Source organism: Muntiacus reevesi, chromosome 3, assembly GCF_963930625.1.
Source record: "Muntiacus reevesi chromosome 3, mMunRee1.1, whole genome shotgun sequence".
In the NCBI taxonomy this organism is placed as follows: domain Eukaryota; kingdom Metazoa; phylum Chordata; class Mammalia; order Artiodactyla; family Cervidae; genus Muntiacus; species Muntiacus reevesi.
In genome coordinates, this window is record NC_089251.1 from 74,108,725 (window position 1) to 74,126,731 (window position 18,007).

General features: G+C 49.3%; 1 protein-coding gene across 1 annotated transcript in view; it reads right to left on the reverse strand.

Annotated features, from left to right (window-relative positions):
• Positions 1-431: 431 nt before the first annotated feature.
• EPAS1 (endothelial PAS domain protein 1) overlaps positions 432-18,007 on the reverse strand; it is a 91,219-nt gene continuing 73,643 nt past the window's right edge. Inside the window, exons 7-16 of the mRNA XM_065929343.1 lie at positions 17,253-17,359; positions 10,864-11,011; positions 10,026-10,240; positions 8,775-8,965; positions 8,132-8,242; positions 6,470-6,960; positions 5,383-5,509; positions 5,069-5,186; positions 4,687-4,860; positions 432-2,651 (exon numbers count right to left, since the gene is read on the reverse strand). Coding sequence (XP_065785415.1) covers positions 2,500-2,651; positions 4,687-4,860; positions 5,069-5,186; positions 5,383-5,509; positions 6,470-6,960; positions 8,132-8,242; positions 8,775-8,965; positions 10,026-10,240; positions 10,864-11,011; positions 17,253-17,359 — 1,834 coding nt within the window. The 3' untranslated portion in view covers positions 432-2,499. The remainder of the gene's footprint in view (positions 2,652-4,686; positions 4,861-5,068; positions 5,187-5,382; positions 5,510-6,469; positions 6,961-8,131; positions 8,243-8,774; positions 8,966-10,025; positions 10,241-10,863; positions 11,012-17,252; positions 17,360-18,007) is intronic.

Sequence of the window (18,007 nt, forward strand, 5' to 3'; positions counted from 1 at the left end):
CTCCAGGGGAATCTTCTTAACCCAGGGATCAAACCCAGGTCTCCTGCATTGCAGGCAGCTTCTTTAGCATGGAAGCCCACCTACTCCTAAGCCACCTGCATTTAAAAATTTTTTATTTCTCAAAATCCTTCCCATAAATTTCTTAAGCCAGGGACCATGACTTCTTTTCTTGTTGCCCTTCCAGAATACAGAAAAAGAGGCCTGTGGCAGACAGGACAACACTTGCAGAAATATGGATGATGTAGCATGGCTTCCTGGTCTTAGACAGTTGGAAAGGTTTAATAATAGCCTCTTTTTCTTCACCCAGCTTCCTGTCAGTTGTCTCACAAAGATCAGTGCCCATGTTCATTTTCTGTAAACTACTCAATAGTTCACTTTATATCGGTGTAGCCCATGATCAATCCACCAGAAACAAGAGCCACCAGCAGTGGTAGGATCAGAATACTTTAATAAGATATCAGTGTCAAAATACATTTCCTTATAAAGTTAAGCTCCCATATAGTAATAACATTGTCAGTAGGAATTTGACAAAATAATAATGTTCACGAAATCATTATGTTGATAGATAAGGTTAATATGAAGCTTGGAATATTTTTCAGAGTGTTTTAGTAAAACTGCAAGGGTAAAATGCCCTTAATGCTGAGGCAAACACAGAAAATCAAACACCAGCGCTTACACGTCAGTAGCCCTTCAGGTTGTGCAGCCCACTGTGCGTGAGGCAGGGCTGCGGTGCTTAAAGTACAATTTCAGCAACACAGTGACTAGGTAATTTTTCTTTTGAAACTTAAATATTATTTTGTTTTGGGCAATAAGCTCATCCAGCTTACCAGATTCTCGATTTGCTGTGTTTTGCTTTGTGTGTTTCTAGACACTTTGTCGTTGTACCCATGATGGAAAAGTTCCATGTGGCTAGTATTTTGAAAACATGTGATACTGTCCCTCTTACCTGGTGAGTTACAAGGCACTTTTAGGAGACTGTTTTCAGTGCTTCCTACCTATATATGTCACTTCTGGGAACAGACAGACCTCAAGGAGGCCCAGGGGCCATCCCCGGAGGTCTGCTTGCTGCACCTTGATATTGCAGGGTGATCTGAGGGCCTGGCCCCATGGGGAAGGGGCATGAGGCTGGTCAGGACCAAGGGCCCCCTTTCTGCACCTTCACCCCACCCCCGGTTCAACTCCATGGGCTCCAAGGTGGTGAGCTGGACGTGCACTGGATCACTATACTGTTTCTGAATCTGCATCGTTTCATGAATTCCCATCTAAACCACCTCATGGTAGTTCTGGAAGTATCCAAATGTGCCACATGAGAGACCATTAGAATCACATAGCTCAGTGCACTTGAAGGGCTGGCAACAAAATCTTAAGAAGAGTTAAAGCACTTCCCCTCCCTTAGATCATCCCACCCCCACCCCTGACGTGCCATCAGACCCTCTTGGCAGTAATAATAATACATACATACATACATACAAAATACATATAGGACACGAGGAGAAGACAGCTCGCAATGCTCCCACTTAATGATTCCACTTTCTGGATTATTTGTCACGCCTATGGCATATCCCGAGAGCAAAAAGCCAACAGAGACCTTGAGCAAGGTTAGTACAGGCCCGTGGGAGTTCTGTACAATTCTGCAGTGTCAGCAACATCAAGAAAAAGATCAACAGCTTAAAAAAAGATTTTAAAGTGATTTTGTGAGCAGGATTCCATTTCCGTTTCTGATATTACAAAGTACCCATATATATGATAAACACTTAACCCAGATATAAATTTTCTTTCTTAAAAAACTCAGTTATGCTTCTGAATAATAATAATTAAAAAAAAAATCCACCAAATGCAGGGGAAAAACACCAGTTTAAGAAAAGCCATACTGTGCAACTTTCATAGATAACCACACACAATGGAGTTTACCCTTCACATTTCTTTTTATAACCCCCAAAAGTCATATCAAAATTAGAGCAAAGAGTTGGCTTAACAAAAAAAAAAGATGGAAATTTACAATACAGTGATTAGTCTTAAAAAAGAAAGGAGGGCTGAAAGATAGAGGCCAAAAATCAAGCTTAGAAAGCAAGATTATTTTGTTTCTCTTTGGCAACAACAACAAAATCTTTTTTAGTTAAATGAAGCCAAAGCTTTCCCGAAAGGAGAACAAACATACACCAAACTTGTTAATATGAATATTGTGTATGTGTGTGAGACAGACCCATGAATATTATAAATTAGAATTTGGGGAAAGAAAAATCTTATAAAATTTAAGAACATTTCCATTGACAGAGCAAAACATAGCAAGTAAAACAATTATATTTTAAAAATATGGATAATAAAGTGAGCATCTTCAGAAAAAGGCCACTACTCAGTGACCTGGACAAGTTTGCCAGGTTAAGTATATCTTGTAAAAAGTGTGGTGGTGTTAGAAATACCTAGTTGCAAAAAACAGACGGAGAACGTGAAGCTGGTGGGACGGCGTGGGAAGGGTGCCTGTCGGTGGGCGGCCCCGGCTCAGGTGGCCTGGTCCAGGGCTCGGAGGAGATCCCCTCCTTGGAGGAGCGTGGAGGTTCCCGGAACAGGAACGTTCACCTCACAGTCATATCTGGTCAGTTCCGGCAGCAGGTAGGGCTCAAACGAGGGTCCGAGCAGCCGGCTTGCCATGCCTGAATAGAGAGTTAGTGCTGTCAGTTTAAAAGCCCTGCGTCAACCGTGGGGGGAGGGTCTGTTCCCTAAAAGGCTAGCAGGGATGCAGCGGGTTCGCAGAGCAAGAGGCACTTCCAGTTTCCATGACTCCGGGGCACAGCGGGGCAGCCCTTATTTCACTCTTCAGGGTTGTCTTTCCCTAGTGACCTACCCCGTGCTCGGAGCAGGGACCCAGCAGACAGCATGTTCACCTCTCTCATCAGGTGAGGGGCTGAGACCCAAGGTGGGGACAGAGTGCGCAGTGCAGAGGACGGGGAGGGTGGGTGGAAGGAATCCCCATGAAGGCTTCCTGGCCTGGGAGGTGGAGGCGTGAGCCAGTGCCTGGGCAAGGCGCGGAGCTGCTGACAGCCCTGCCCCGTGCCCTGGCAGCTGGAGGGAAGGCCGAGCAGAGAGATGGAGTTCTGAACCAGATGGTGCCTGTACACACCTGCACACACATTTACATGCACTCACATCATACACAGATGCCACAAGCACATGGACACGTACATACATACATGCTTGTACACACACACACACACACACCATCCCCCCCCCCCCCTTCAAAGACCTGACTTCCAGTTTCAGGATCCCCACCCTTGGCTGCTCCTCTCCTGCTGAGAAGGAAGATAAGGGGACATTCCCAGCTCAACCCCCACCTCCCACCTCCCGGGAAGAGAGGGCCTGGGTGCCTGGAGGCAGACCCAGAAGCCCTTCACCAGCCCCAGTGATGTGAGTCCCTGCTTCCCTTCCTGACTTACATGAAGCATCTCAGCCCCAGGCCCTCTCTCCCTTCAGCCCGCATCTTAGCCACCTCCTAGGGTCCATGCCTGCCTCCCCTACTCATCCTTGCTCTCCTGTGGACTGGGTGTGTCTCATGGCTGTCTGCAGCCCCACAGTATAAAGGGGTACTTGCTCATCATCCTTTTCTAATCCCCTCTTCTTTTACTCACCCTCAGAACCGACCTAAATTTAAAAAATTATTTTCCCCTGAAAAGAATGAGTTTCTATTCAAGGAAACTCATGGGTTCACAGCAGGGATAATAATGCTGACTACCACTTCATGCAAACATATACACGAACATATACACTTTGCACAGGTGTGGGCATGGTCAGTCTTTGCAAACCCTTAGACTGCAGCCCACCAGGCTCCTCTGTCCATGGGATTTCCCAGGCAAGAATACTGGAGTAGTTTGACATTCCCTTCTTCAGGGGATCTTTCTGACCCAGGGATTGAACCTGAGTCTCCTACATTAGCAGGTGGATTCTTTACCCGCAGAGCCATCAGGTAAGCCCACACTTTGCACGCAAGCCTCTAAATTAAATGTGCGGGCTGCTACTCCAACCTAAGGTAGGTAAGGAGCAAAGCTGGAATGTAAGCCCAGGACTATCTTGTGACTCTAAAGCCTGGACTCTGAAACACTGAACAGCGGTCTGTCCCAAACCATAGTGCTGAAGAAATGACCCTCTTTTAGGGCAGGAGTTTGGTATGTTTCACCCAAAGTATGAATTACGTTCCTGTTTACATAGCAACCTCTTCATGACAATATATGACATAGGATGCTGAAAGATGAAGGGGGGTAAGAGGCAGGCATCGGGTGGCCAGTCCTCCCAGAAAGCAAGGTCCAGCACAGGGACCCCTCCAAGGGCAAGCCTGGCCATCCTCCCAGCAGTGCGGCCTCATCTCAGCATGATGCCCCAGCAGGTCACTGCATCAGGCATTACAGTAACGTGAAGAACTGAGCAAAAGGCATAGGCTCTGGGGCTCCGACAGTGGTATGGCCCTGAATGTCACCTAGTCACTGGAGGGCTCCTTCTACAGCTCTGTGCACAGGTGGCCTTCCAGTCTCTGCTGTGGTCCCCCGGGGAGAGGAGGGCTCACCCCTCTAGAGGCAGCTGCCTTGCAAGAGCAAGTGCATCCTTGTGCTGAGACCTGCCACCTTCTCCACCCCTGGCTCCCACCCTCCCACAGCCCCCAGGCGCTGGCACAGCACTCCTGGCCCTGAGTGCACCCACCTGACATCTTGTGAGCCGCTGGTAAGCTGTAGTCCTGGTACTGGGGGGCGTAACACTGCGGGGGGAACCCACTCTTGGCGGGCTCCCCCGGGCTGGGGGCAGACGGAGGCTGTGGTGGTGGTAAGTGTCTCAGGGGCTGGCTCCTGCCCCTCACGGGATTCTGGATGAACTCATCTGAAAAGGTCAATGTCAGAGTGAGGGGACAGACTGTGACACCGCCGGCATCCCTCTTCCTCCACGGGAGAAGCCCAGAGATTTCTGACGATGTCACCCTCAGGTGGTGAGAGACGGGAACCAGGGTGGGCCCGGAGCTAAAACCCTAGCTCCAGTGGCAAATGCCCCCTCCCAACCCCACCCCGCCACGGCCCAGGACTGCACTCACCATTAGGGACGTTTGCATTTGGCAGCTTGTCCGGCATCAAAGAGCAGGTCCCACCACCCCTGAGACTCTTCATTCTTTTCCACATCAAATGTGAGGTGCTGCTGCCTGGAGGATCCCCCTGCATGTGGAAGCGCAGGCATAGAGAGAGAGGCCAGAGAACCCAGTCCCAAACTGCGCTGGGGTGAGGTGGGCGCTGCTCGCTCTGAGAGACCCTCCCTGTCACCTGGGTTCTCTCCATTCAGCCCCGGCTCCCACCCAGCCTTCCCCAGGGCTGTGGAGGGAACCTGCGGCAATGCCCCCAGGTGGCGGCTCACCCCACTCATGTCCTGGAAGGCTTGCTCCTCATGCTCCAGCTGTCGCTTCAGCTTCAGCTTGTTGGAGAGGGCAATCATGGCCGGGCTCATCACATCTGGACCCTGAGGCCCGAAGCCCTTGGCAGACCTGCCAAGCCGGAGAGAGTGGGCGTGAGAGAGTCTGGGGCGCCACGTGCCCAGGGTCCTCCCAGGAGGAGGATCCTGACAGCGGTGGCTCTGGAGCCCCAAGGCAGAGTCCGGGAGGAGGGGAAGAGGGCCTGGGCTGGGGCTCTCCCCTTCCTCAGTGTCGTCTGCCTGGTGGACACTGGTGCTCCAGTTGTCTGCACCTCCCTCCCCACGTGCCCGTCTCCTGGCTGGCCACCGGCGGCCTTTGGTCCTGGCCTGGCTTGTGGCTGCCCAGCTCGGTGACAGCTGTCTTTGCGAGGGCCGCTTCTGCCCCATCTGCCCTGCTCTGCTCCCCACCAGGGACAAGGGAGGATGCCCTGTAAAAGGCAAGGGCCTCAGGGAAGCCTAACCAATGGGCCCTGGGAACTTGAAGTCTATTCCACCCATGTCACAGCCAGGGGAGCTCCCAGCGGTTGGAGGGGCCTTGTGGGGTGGTGGGTACTGGCAGATGCGGGGAGGGGGCAGGACGGGGAGGGCGATGCTGGACTCTGGCAGCCAGAATCAGGGGCATCGTTTCACTTTTTTCAGCTAGACTTCCCCCCTCGAACGGAGGAAATGTCCCTCCATGTTGTGTGTGTGGGTGGTCTGTGGCTCAGATAATGAAAAAGGCACTCTAAGGGGTAGTTCAGGAAGCCACTTCTTTCCCTTTCCCTGTCTGCAGGCCTCTCTTGGTCTCTTCCAGCTCTGATAAAACGTGTCCCACTCGAGGCCTCACATATCTTAGGGCCAGTCCCCTAAAGCCCAAGCTCTCCGAGTTTAGAGAAGGGCTAAGCGGTATATCAGATCGCTGTCGAATGGAAACTGGTGATGGGGCAAGGGGCCTTTTGGAGCCCCATACCTGCCTCTAGTGGGCACCTGTCTGTACCTCCTCCCCCGTACAGCACAGCCTTAGCTGAAGCAGCCCAGGGTCTCTGTCACTGACCTCTTCTTGAACATGGCGAGATGGGGTGTGGCAATGGGAGGCCCCAAGGGTGCCGCCCCCAAGGCCTCTGCGTGCTGATCTTCACCAGGCCACTTCATGGGCCCCAACTGTAATGGTGGGTCAGGGGGCCACTGTGTGTTGGATATGCCTCCCATGGAGGAGAGAGGGGTGCAGGTCTGGCCACAGCACTGCAGCAGGGACACCTTGCTCCCACCGTCAAAGAAGGCGAAGGACACACGCCGCTGCTCAGGTTCCGTCTTCTTGCTTTCCAGCTGCTGCTGATACTTGTCCAGGAGGAAGGTGCTGTGAGAGGCCATCGGAGCCAGCGGCTGGAAGATGTTTGACATGGTGCTGAAGCAGTGCTGGGGGGTCGACTGGGGGGTCTCCGGCAGGAGGCTCTCCTCGGGGCAGATGGGGCTGAGCTGGAAGTCCTCTCCGTCCATGGGGATGTAAGGCGCCAGGGTCTCCAAGTCCAGCTCGTTAAAGTCAGTCTAGAAGACAGGGCAGGGGCAAAGCAGTTGAGCTGTGGGCGCTGCCTCAGGGACACTGTCTCATCTCAGCCCCTCGTTCTGCCACCCCTGCCCGGGGCATTCCTCCTGCACAGCCTGACAGCGCTAAGCTCTGGAGGGCCCACGAGAGGAAAACACAGATGTGTCCACAAAGTGTGGAAGGTCTTCTGACAAGTGCTACCAGCCTTCCTGTGTCTCCTTCCATGCAGTCATTCTTCCACACACCCCACTGCCTACTCTGATGAGCACGATGGCTCCTGGGGGCCAAGGGCAGCTCTCCTCCATGTATCTGTGGACAACTCGTAGGGTAACCGTGGCCCAGTGCTCTCTGTGGGACCTTCATTCAGATCAACAAGGACTCAGAGATGGCCCCTCACTGGGGGCAGGTAGCTTGTTAAAGGTTACAACTACATGAAACAGTTGAAGAGAAGCAGCATCCAGTTGTACACGTTCTCTTTTCAAGGGATAAATCTTAGAGGAGTTCAGAGAAGAAAGTGCAGTGTTGAAGTAGGGAAAGATTGCAGAATGAAGACACAAACTGAGGAGGCAAGGCAGAAATTTGGATGAATAACCCAGAGTAAGACAAATAGGGATTAATAAATTTCCTTTAGGTTTTGTGATATACCTACCCATCCACCCACACCCTACCCTGTTTACACAGGTTTTACAAGACTGTTTGGCCTTATGTAATATGTTACTGAAATGTTAACTGTAAATAAAAATTTGTCAGTCAGATGTCATTTTAAAATGCATTTAATGTAAGTTATTTCAAAGAATCCTAAAATGAAAATGTTTGTAAAGGGAATTGTTCCCTGTGCTTAGAAAAGTCTTATACATCTGGGTGTGCTTTTTAAATGCAGGCTCCTTAAAGGTTCAGTTGTAGTTTTGGCTTTCTGAGCACTAATAAATATCCAGGTTAGTAGGACATAAATATATGGAGAGTTAAAAAGAGCTGGATTTGACGTGGGAGAAGCAGATGACCAGAGGCTCCATTTCCCTGCACTTTCACCCAGTTAAGGGACTATGGCATTGGCCAAGCTTTCCCACCAGTCTTTGCAACAAAGGGCCAAGGCTGTAAGAATGGACATAAGCCTTTACCACCAGCAGCTGGCAGGCCTGGTGCACCATCCTGATCTTCTCCATGACTACGTACCTGGGTGCCACACTGGTCCTTCGTCTCCGTGTCCATAGCAAAGAGCTTCTCGATTGCTTCAATCTTCAGATTGTCATCTAGAGATGTGTAATAGTCTCCAGGGCTACTGGGCTAGGGGCCAGGAAGGAAGGTGACCAAGTCAAGGCTATGACACTGCTTTCCCCAGGAGTCCAAGGCAGAAGGAGAAATACAGCTCTGGACCCACAGAGTTAACTCCATTCCATGGAACAAGGGTTTGTAGCCAGGCCACTCCATATGAGCTGTGTGAACCTCTCTGAGCTCAGTCTCCTCACCATAAAACGAGGCTGTCTTGAAGAACAAGCCAGACAGAGGCATGGCTGGCCAGGCCCTTTGCTCCCAGCAGGAGGGTTACTGTCCTGCATGGGGACCGCACTCAGGGCTCACAGCTATGAGTGACTGAGCCCCTGTCTTCAAGGACCTTATTCTGTAGATGGGGGTAGAGTGAGTGCCAACAGCAAGCGTCTAATATGTGGCAGGTAAGCCTCAAAGCCACCCGCGGGGTCTGCAGGAAACCTGAGGAAGAGGAGGGCAGTGCTGGGGCCTGGTTTATCCTCTCAGCCATCCGGCAGCAGCCAGAGGAGCTCCCCTTCTCCACGACCTCAACCCAAGGCGGGGGGCTCACCGTGGAGCAGCTGCTGCTGCTGCTGCCACTGGGGGTGCTGTTCCCCAGGGCGGCCGCCTGGGGCACGGTGAAGGCGGGCAGGCTCCCGGCCTCGCTGTGGCTGCCGTGGCTCTTCAACTCTCCAGTCCACTGCTGGCCTGGGGGCAGAATGGCCTTGCCATAGGCTGAGGACTCCTCAAAGTTCGGGGTCCCTGTGGAGACAGGGCCTGGCTTGGTCAGCACCCACAACCACTGGGCTCACCCCCAGGACAGAGGAAGCCCGAAGTTATGCACAAGAGTTCCTAAAAGGGTCTGCAGCGTGCCTGGGGCTAGGCCCTGGTGCACTGAGGCTTAGGTGGGTTAAAGAGGCCTTCAACCCAGGCTCCGCTTTAGTGTACAGACTCTGTTTAGTGGGAACATCCTCTTGGAGCCGCTAACTTTCAGAGATTAAATGTATCAGTTGCCTATCTTCCCTGGAGGGCAATCTAGAATGCAGAGGAGAAGGTTATGAGAACTGGGCAAGTTACCTCGTTATTGCCACAAAACTGGGACGCTGCATGACTCCTTGTCCCAGGTTTGCCCTCTGTGACTCTGCAGTCACGATTCCCCTGTGGCTTCTCAAGAACACGTCTAGCAGGGCCGAGCCAGTTCAGAGCAAGCACAGGGAGGTGTAGCTATTCCTTGAGTGGCCACAGTAAGACTGGGGGTGATGGTGGTCAGTTGCCACATGGGGAGGAAGGGGCTTTGCAGGTACACAGCAAGGGTCAAGAGCTGAAAACCCTGCTGGGGCCACCAGGACTTGCATCCCCATGGGACAGGTAAACGTTTAAAGACGTGCATGTAAGGACTTACTGCTGCCTGAATCTGTTTCTCCATCCATGTTTCTGGGATGATTTCTCCCAACATTATTTCAGCCTAGCAGCCTTCTGCCTAAACACGCAATCTGTCTTTCAAGGTGGAGACCTGCCCACTCTGCGAAAATATGCCCAGGGCCTCAGAGCAGACCCTGAGACCTCTCATCTCAGACTCCCACTGCCCATGATGGAGAATCGACCAGACCCCACCCAGATGAGTACCTTGAGAGGTCAGACATAGGGCAGTCCTGAGCCATGGTGAGTGTGTATGCACAGCACAGGATCTGGCCACACTAATGGATGATTAGCAAGACTCAGAGAAGGCACACGGCAGCTCTGCTTAAGGGAAATCTGTGCCAGGGTCTCCCCTCATCCCCAAGAGGGTCTGATGGGCCCAGCCTAGCTAAGGTGCACCCACCGAAATCCAGAGAAATGATGGTGTCTCCCGCAGTGGGTGCCAGCTGGGCCAGCTCCTCGGGCTCCTCCTTCAGTTTGGTGAACAGGAAGTTGCTCTTCTCAGACACAGCCACCTTGCCACTGTTATCAAAGATGCTGTTCATGGTCAGGAGGTGTGGCTTAAACGGCGACTCCGTCTGGTCCATGGAGAACACCACGTCATTCTTCTCAATTTCACTGTTGAGATGAGAGGGAGTTTCAGACCCTCCACATTTTCCATCAAAACCCTTTGGCCCTTCCAGACATACTGAAGCCCTGACAGCTAAGCCTCTCAGACAAAACCATGGGGATGGACAGTGTGTGAGCATTTAGTAAAGAACTGTGCAATGGTAGTTTGGAGTCCCGGAGCCTAGTGATGCCAAGAGCGCCTCACAATATGTATCTGTCTTGGATGCTGTTTTAATATTGTATGTGGGCTGCGTGGTATGCACAGACTTGAAGGCTTCTGCTTTTGTTTCACCCCAGTGCTGCCTTTCTCCAGCTGTCTCCCCAAGTTCTACATAGCTAGGGTGTTACATCTTCTCCCCAAAAGTATGAGCAGTTCTCTTCCCTTGATCCTCATTCAGAAAACAGGTTAGGCGATATCTATGTTCTAGTTGCCTCCCCCACATAGGGTGGAGGCATGACAGACGACAGACGAGAGGCAAGGGGCAGAAAAAGTGCTGTCAAAGGGAAATCCCAAAGTCCCATTGTTCCCAGGATGCCCACTGCCAAGAACTCTAAGATGTCCCTGGGTTGCATCGTCAGTCTCAGGAACACCCCGCCCCCCAGCCTGTGACCCCTGGCCCTCACTCGCTCACCTCAGCACGTAGTTCACACACATGATACACTGGGGCTGCAGGTTGCGAGGGTTGTAGATCACCGTCCCCTGTGTCTCCAGCCACACGTAGCCCCCATGCTTGGCAAGCATCCGGTACTGGCCGCTCACCACCTGACCCTTGGTGCACACTAGGGGAGGAGAAACGGGGCCTGAGGTCAGGGAGGCGAGGGCAGTGCATGGGGAAAGATGCGGGAGGATGAGCTGGAAGGGTGCTGAGAGCGTCTTGCCCAACACTTCATGTTGAACATGGGGAAGGCGGTCCAGAGAGGATAGCTGACGTCCCTAGGCTGGCTGTGAGGGAGTGGCCATGGCCAAGCCCTTGACAGGTCAGCTCACACTGGCTCAGCTGGGAGCAGAAACCAAGAACAGCACCTGCCCTTCTTTCCCCTCAAGGTCGAGAGGAAGCCGCTCCATGGGGCACCAGCCGGATCCATGCATGCACCCAGGGTGCAGGAGCGCCTCCTCTGCCCCACACTGCAGGTGGGGGGAACCTGCAGGCAACGTGCAGAGTGCCTGTTCTCGGCAGCCCCTAGTAGCAGACCCACCATCAACTCTCTGCTTGTGAATAAAGGCAGTTTAAACAAAACAAAACAAAACAGATAGATTGTTTCAAGTCATTGATCAGACCAGCCACCTTTAGGGCCACAGAAGGTTTGGGACCCAGAGCAAAGGCAGAAGGAAGCCTCCCAGGCTCCCAGTGGGGGCTGAGGCAGTACTGGGCCCCCAGCCACCTCCACACACAGTCTCTTCAAAGCCTGTGAGTCCTCTGCACTTGGCCTCCCAGCTGCCCAGCTAGGCTACCTGCATGTGACTTCTTTCCTCTCCCAGAATATTCTAAATGTTCATTTAACATTTGCTTTTCTCTGCATCCCAAGATGGTTCTCTTCCCCAGTCTAGAATGCTCTAACTGTTCCCATTAAAAAAGGGATCAGCAAGTCCCTTCAAATGCAAGTTTACTAATGGCTGGATTTCTGATAGTTTTCTGAACTGCCCACTTACTTTCATTCCTTGGGAATTCATTCTTCTGAATCCCAGCTCAGAAACCCCCAAATCACAGAGAACTAAGAAGAGGCATGCCAGCAGGATTAGGAAATCTTGGTTTTGGTTTATTCATCTGCAAAATGGGGTACTGATGATAATTAACAGTAATGATAATAGTTATTAGTACCCAGTATCCCACAGCTGTTTGTACTGAGGACCAAATCTGCCCACATGGTAGCAGGTATAAAAATGCTGGCTGAACGTCACTGACAAATGCTGTGAAGGAATAAGAACCTCTGCCCCACAGTTACTAACATGTTCAGTGCTCAGGCCCTGCCGCATCTACAGGACACATCTGCAGATAATGTCTTGAGGAGCCTTATGTGAGAACATGCGGACATTCTGTAAACACAGAGAATCTCTCCAGCTTTCCTTGTAGGCACCTGAACCACTCCCCATTCACCACTCCTGTGCGATTGAGGAATACAGCTTGGTTCATACTAATGCTGCTTGTAATCCTTTTACATTTATGTTTTTCTTGGCACATGTCACCCTGTTCAGAAATCTAATAAGCACTTCCAAGATATAGGAAGCACTATACCTTACACGTGTATAGTGCTTTGCAGGGTTCAAAACCATCTCATAAGATAAATTCATTTCTGCAAAGGAATTAGAACAGTGCTTGGCCCCTGAAGCATCCACAGGATTAGTGTCAGGACCACCTAACCTACTGTACAGTAACACCATAAACTGCTTATTATTAACATTCCTGGTTTTCATCTGAAGAAACTGAGGCTTAGAAATACTGAATTATTTGCTAAAAGGCCCCCTCCGTGGAACTAGTACAGGACTGTAGCCCAAACTGAAGACTCCTAATCTAAGTTTTTTTTTGGTTTGGTTTGTACTTTTTAAAAAAATCAACTTTGTGTGCTAAGTTGCTTCAGTTGTGTTTGATTCTTTGCGACCCTATGGACTGTAGCCTGCCAGACTCCTCTGTCCATGGGGTTCTCTAGACAAGAATACTGGAGTGGGTTGCCATGCTCTGCTCTAGGGGATCTTCATGACCCAGGGATTGAACCTGAGTCTCTTATGTCTTCTGCATTCGCAGGCAGGTTTTTTACTGCTTGCGCCATTACCACCAATAGAAAATGCATCCATTTTAAGCATACATGTTTTGATGAATGTACAGACCCTTGTTAACAGTCACTACAATCAAAGAACTTTCCCTTATCCAACCTCCCAAATTTCTTATACGTCGTAACAGTCAATCCCCATTGCTCCACCCCAGTCCCAGGCAACCACTGATCTGTTATCTGTTAACGATATATTGAAATCTTCTTCTCTCCATTTGCATGGAAGTGGAATCATACAAGAGCATGTGCTGTTTTGCATCTGCCTTCTTTTTACCTAGCATGTTTCCCAGAACCCTCATGTTGTAGATATTTCTGGCTTGCCCCCTTTTTAATTGCTGAGTAATGTTCCACTGCACAGAGATACCATTATTAGTTTATCCGTTCACCTTTCAATGGATGTTTGAGTTGTTTTCAGTTTTTGGTTATGATGAATAAAGGTGCTATGAACATTTATGTACAAATCTTTGTATGGACATACAGTGTGGGTGTAGCTAGGGGTGCAATGGGCAGGTCATATGGTTAAGTACACCTTTCCTTTATTAGATACTGCCAAGTTACTTTCCAAAGTGGTTATATCAGCATCATCTAATCTTTTAAATAAAATCCTGTGCTGTAGGGAAGACAGATATTATTTATTTATTTTTAACATGAGGAAACTAAGGCCAGAGGCATTGTGACCTGCTTTACATCACACAGGACAAGAGTCTGGGCTATGAGACAGCCTTTGTGGCCCGCAGTACGGTGCCCTCCTACTACATTCCCCTGGGCGACACTTCACTGGGAAGACTGAATTGGTGGTTGCTGCTGTTCTAAATCATCACGGACCCCTTGGCCAAAGAAATAACTCTGTCTTCCCTCATCTCCCTTTATCTGCCCCACTGAGGCTCCCTTACTCTAGCGACATGATTTTTGCACCATTTCAAGTGCCTAGAGTGAACTTATTTATTAACTTATTAACTTGTTCTTAATGCAGACAAGATTCAGGGCTCTTACTCTTTTTGATTAAACAGTGCAGTGAGCAAAGGTTTTTAACTGCATTTCTAGCAACTGCAGGCAAGGGCCTGCTCTGTCAGTAGCATATAATTACACCAGCTTTCTAATCATCTGCTCATTAATGCCAGCCTGGGTGAGGGGCCTGCTACTTGGTAGATAGGCTTTTTATGGCCTTAATCTTGTTTTCCTAAGATCACATACTGTCCTCACACAACAAAGAGAAATCAGCCCCCCTCCTCCAAACCCTTACCCTCCAAGGGTAACAAATGTATAAACTACTAATCCATTTGCAAATGATGGCTTTCAATTATCTAAATCTGGTTTGAGGCTTGAACTTCCCCAGCAATTTCAATGGTAAACCTTCACAGGTTAAGATACACATACATGCCTAAATTCGGGATGCTGGTGTGTAACCCTGGACCAGCCTCAAGCCTGGGCCTCCAACTATTCCATAGTATGAGCGTGGGTCTGTGGTGCAACTTTATCTGCATAAACTCAATGAGAAAGAAAGAGAGAGACAGAGTCAGACAAACACAGAGAAACAGATTGAGATAGATAGAAAGACTGAAAGAGAGAAAGAGGAAAAGAACTGTATAGCACATGGAACTCTACTCAGTTATGTGGCAGCCTGGATGGGAGGGGAGTTTGGGGGGAGAATGGATACATGTATATGTATGGCTGAGTCTCTTTGCTGTCCACCTGAAACTATCACAACACTATTAATTGGCTATACTCCAATATAAAATAAAGAGTTTTAAAAAAGAGAGGAGGGGGAAAGAGAGACAGAAATAGTTGCTTCTGTTTAGCTGGCATTAACCCAATTTCCAGGCAACCCATGCAGATTTCCTTTTGTGGGTTCAGGCTGACTGGGTAGAGGCCTCCAAACTCAGAGCTGCTTTGCTTGGCTCCATCAGGGAAAGAAGGGAACCTGTGATTTATATTTGGTCTGTGAATTATCTTTAAGTGTGCCTAAAGCTTAAAAATACAGAGTCGATAAAAAGCACCATATTGCCCTTGGATTTAGCAGAAAACTAAACTAGTATGACAATATTTTACCCCAGATCTTTTTTAAGGATCACAGTTTTTCTAAGAGAAGGAAAAAAACCCTTTCATAGGCCTACTGAGAAGTCATCATTTTTTTCTTTTTGACAGTAGCTTCCTCCCCTTTCCCACCCCAGAAAATACAGTCCAGGGCTGTCCTGCAAGAATTCTCAGAAACATTTGCTAGTGCCCCTACTTTGACTCACCCTTGGCTGATAAGGAAAGTTAGGCTTTTCTGCAGTTTTACATATAGAGGAGGGAAACCCCAGAAAGCCAAGCACTGGGGAATCAGTGGGTAAGCTGGGCCAGAGCCAGGTCTCCCAGACCCAGTATCAGGACGACTTAGGGAGGTGGAACCGCTATGGATCATAAAAGCAAGGGGAATCCCAGAGTGGAGGCTGGTGCCACATCCTACAGTTTCAAAGCTGGGGCAGGTTAGTGCTGGGTCACGTCCATGGCACGTCCACCTCCCTCCCCCATCCCTGTGTCCCTGAATGTGGAATCTGGATTTTGGATTTTTTTTATTTTCTTTTTTGCCAAAGACCACAATGAGAAACATCTTTGAGATATCATTAGGGGCCCTGCTGCACTGTCAGATTGAACCCTAAAGCCATGAGGATGAAGCAAAGAAACCAATTAGAGAAGATTTTACTGTTTGAGAGAACAGTAACTGTGCTTCTGTACAGTTTATGGGCTGCTGACCTGTTAGCTGCTCTGAACCTCAGCTGTCCTAACCTTGGGATAGATGGATGGATTTAGGAGCAATGGGGAGATAGCTGCATTTCCATTTTCTTCATTGCCACTCCAAGCCACCCTAATCCTTGGAGTCCAAGACCAGCAGGACCATTGGGAATCTTCTCAGACTAACCCATTTTAAGTCCTTCTGTAATCCTCTCGGCACCTCCATCTGCACTGGGGGCACATTTTTGAAGCATTCTTTCCAAAATATAGTTTTTGCCCTTGAGTTTATTATTCACTTAGTGCCTATACAGTACCAGACACTGTGCTAGATACTGAGGCTGAAGGTACCAGCCAACTGGCTCCCAGGGAACACATAGCCCTCCTCCCTCAGAAATGAGATCCTTTAGGGTAGGGATCAATCCTATACATTTCTATTTCCCCAAGTAGGCCAAGTGAGGAGGGTATGGCAACCCACTCCAGTATTCTTGCCTGGAGAATCCCCATGGACAGAGGAACCTGGCGGGCTACAGTCCAGAGCGTCACAAAGAGTTGGACACGACTGAGGGACTAAGCACAGCACAGGCCAAGTACAGGGCTATGGACCCATAGTCCTTGCATGCTGATGGGCTGTATGGATGCAAGAAAACTGTCTTGGATCATTTGCAAATGAGAAGACTTAATTGGGATTAAGGTCAACTGAAATGCAGTAGAACTGCTCTGTCTAATACGGTAGCCATTAGCCAAGTATGGCTACTTAAAGTTAATTAAAATTAAATTTAAAAATTCAGTTCTTCAGTTGCATTACACATATTTCAAATACTGCAAAGGTCACCCATGGACTCTGCAGAGGAAGAACATTTCCACTGCAAAAAGTTCTTTTGGACAACCCTGCTCTAGAATCCTTTCATAATTCAGTTTTTTTTGGTAAGCTGCAAGGCACAATTTCCACATGCCATTATTGGGTTGCCTGGACATTCTCATCCAACTGAGTTCTTGGTTCAGCAAGCAAGCTCTTGGAAAACCATGGCCTATCTCAACTAATCTAGTAAGTTGGTACTGTACAACCTGCACCTGTTTACCCCAATGTTCCCTCATCCTTCAAGTTCAACTAACGTGCCCTGTCCTCTCTTTTTCTGAACTGTCTCAGCCCTCTTCTTCTCTGAATGGAAGTACTTGCATCTAAAGCATATTACCCAAGTTGATCATGCTCTATGGGGCTGTTCCATAAGTTTTTGCAGTCTATTAACTGCAGAAATGTGCCCAGTGGAGGTGGTAAGGGGGGAATGAGATTCAGCCCACCCTCCATTCTCTAGGCTATATGCCTTGGTGTGTTGGTGTGTCCCCTTATCCTATTTGCATCAACATGCCATATAGGCTGGTGGAAATTTTGGTTTTCTAACTTTCCTGAGGACATGAGTCTTGTCTGTCACACAAGACAGTGGGCCCTGTGACAAAAGTTTCTGGATTTTCTTCCTTCTCACCAGGCACATTTCACTCCAGGCCAGATCCCACAGATGTAGGGGGCACTCCTGGAACTTACAGTTCTGATGGCTTTTGGTCATGTTCTCTGAGTCCAGTGCATGGTAGAACTCATAGGCTGAGCGGCCAAGTAGCTCTTCAGGGTGGTAGCCAACCAGTTCTGTGATTCTAAATTAAAAAAAAAAAAAGCAAGGTGGGGAGATCATATGAATATGAACGGGGTACAAGGACCTATATCCAGAATGTAAGTCAAATGCACACATTCAATGAAACACACTTCAAACTTCCTGGTCATATCATTCATCCAAACAAAAATATGGTGATCAGCTTGCAACTATGGGTCTACTGAACCTCACTCTTCCTGCCTTTCCTGAATTGTGTTTGGAGAAGAAGGAAAAGCACCTATCTAAGGGTTCCCTAACTCTCACCCCCAGAGAGACACACATGCATATTCTCCAGTGACCACTGGAAGGGGCTCTCATCAGCCCCCTAACACCTAGTTTTTGTAGACAAGTGAGCAGAAATGCAGAGACGGCAGACAATTTACTTGATGTTTACACAAGTGTCTGGGGACAGAGCAAGAATAAAAATGGGAGCCTCCTGATTATTCAAGCTTATTCTAGTAGAAGTCATTATAAATGAAAAGTGAAAATTCTGTGATCCTGAGTTAGAAAAGCCCAGAGGTGGCCTTTGCTTGTGTGTTAACCATGGGGCAAGAGGAACCTGGGCAACAGAAGCTGGTCTGTGCTCAAGTCTTCACCCCGCAGGTCCTGCCTGGTGACCTGATACCTCTTAGACATCAGGTGTGCCACTGTG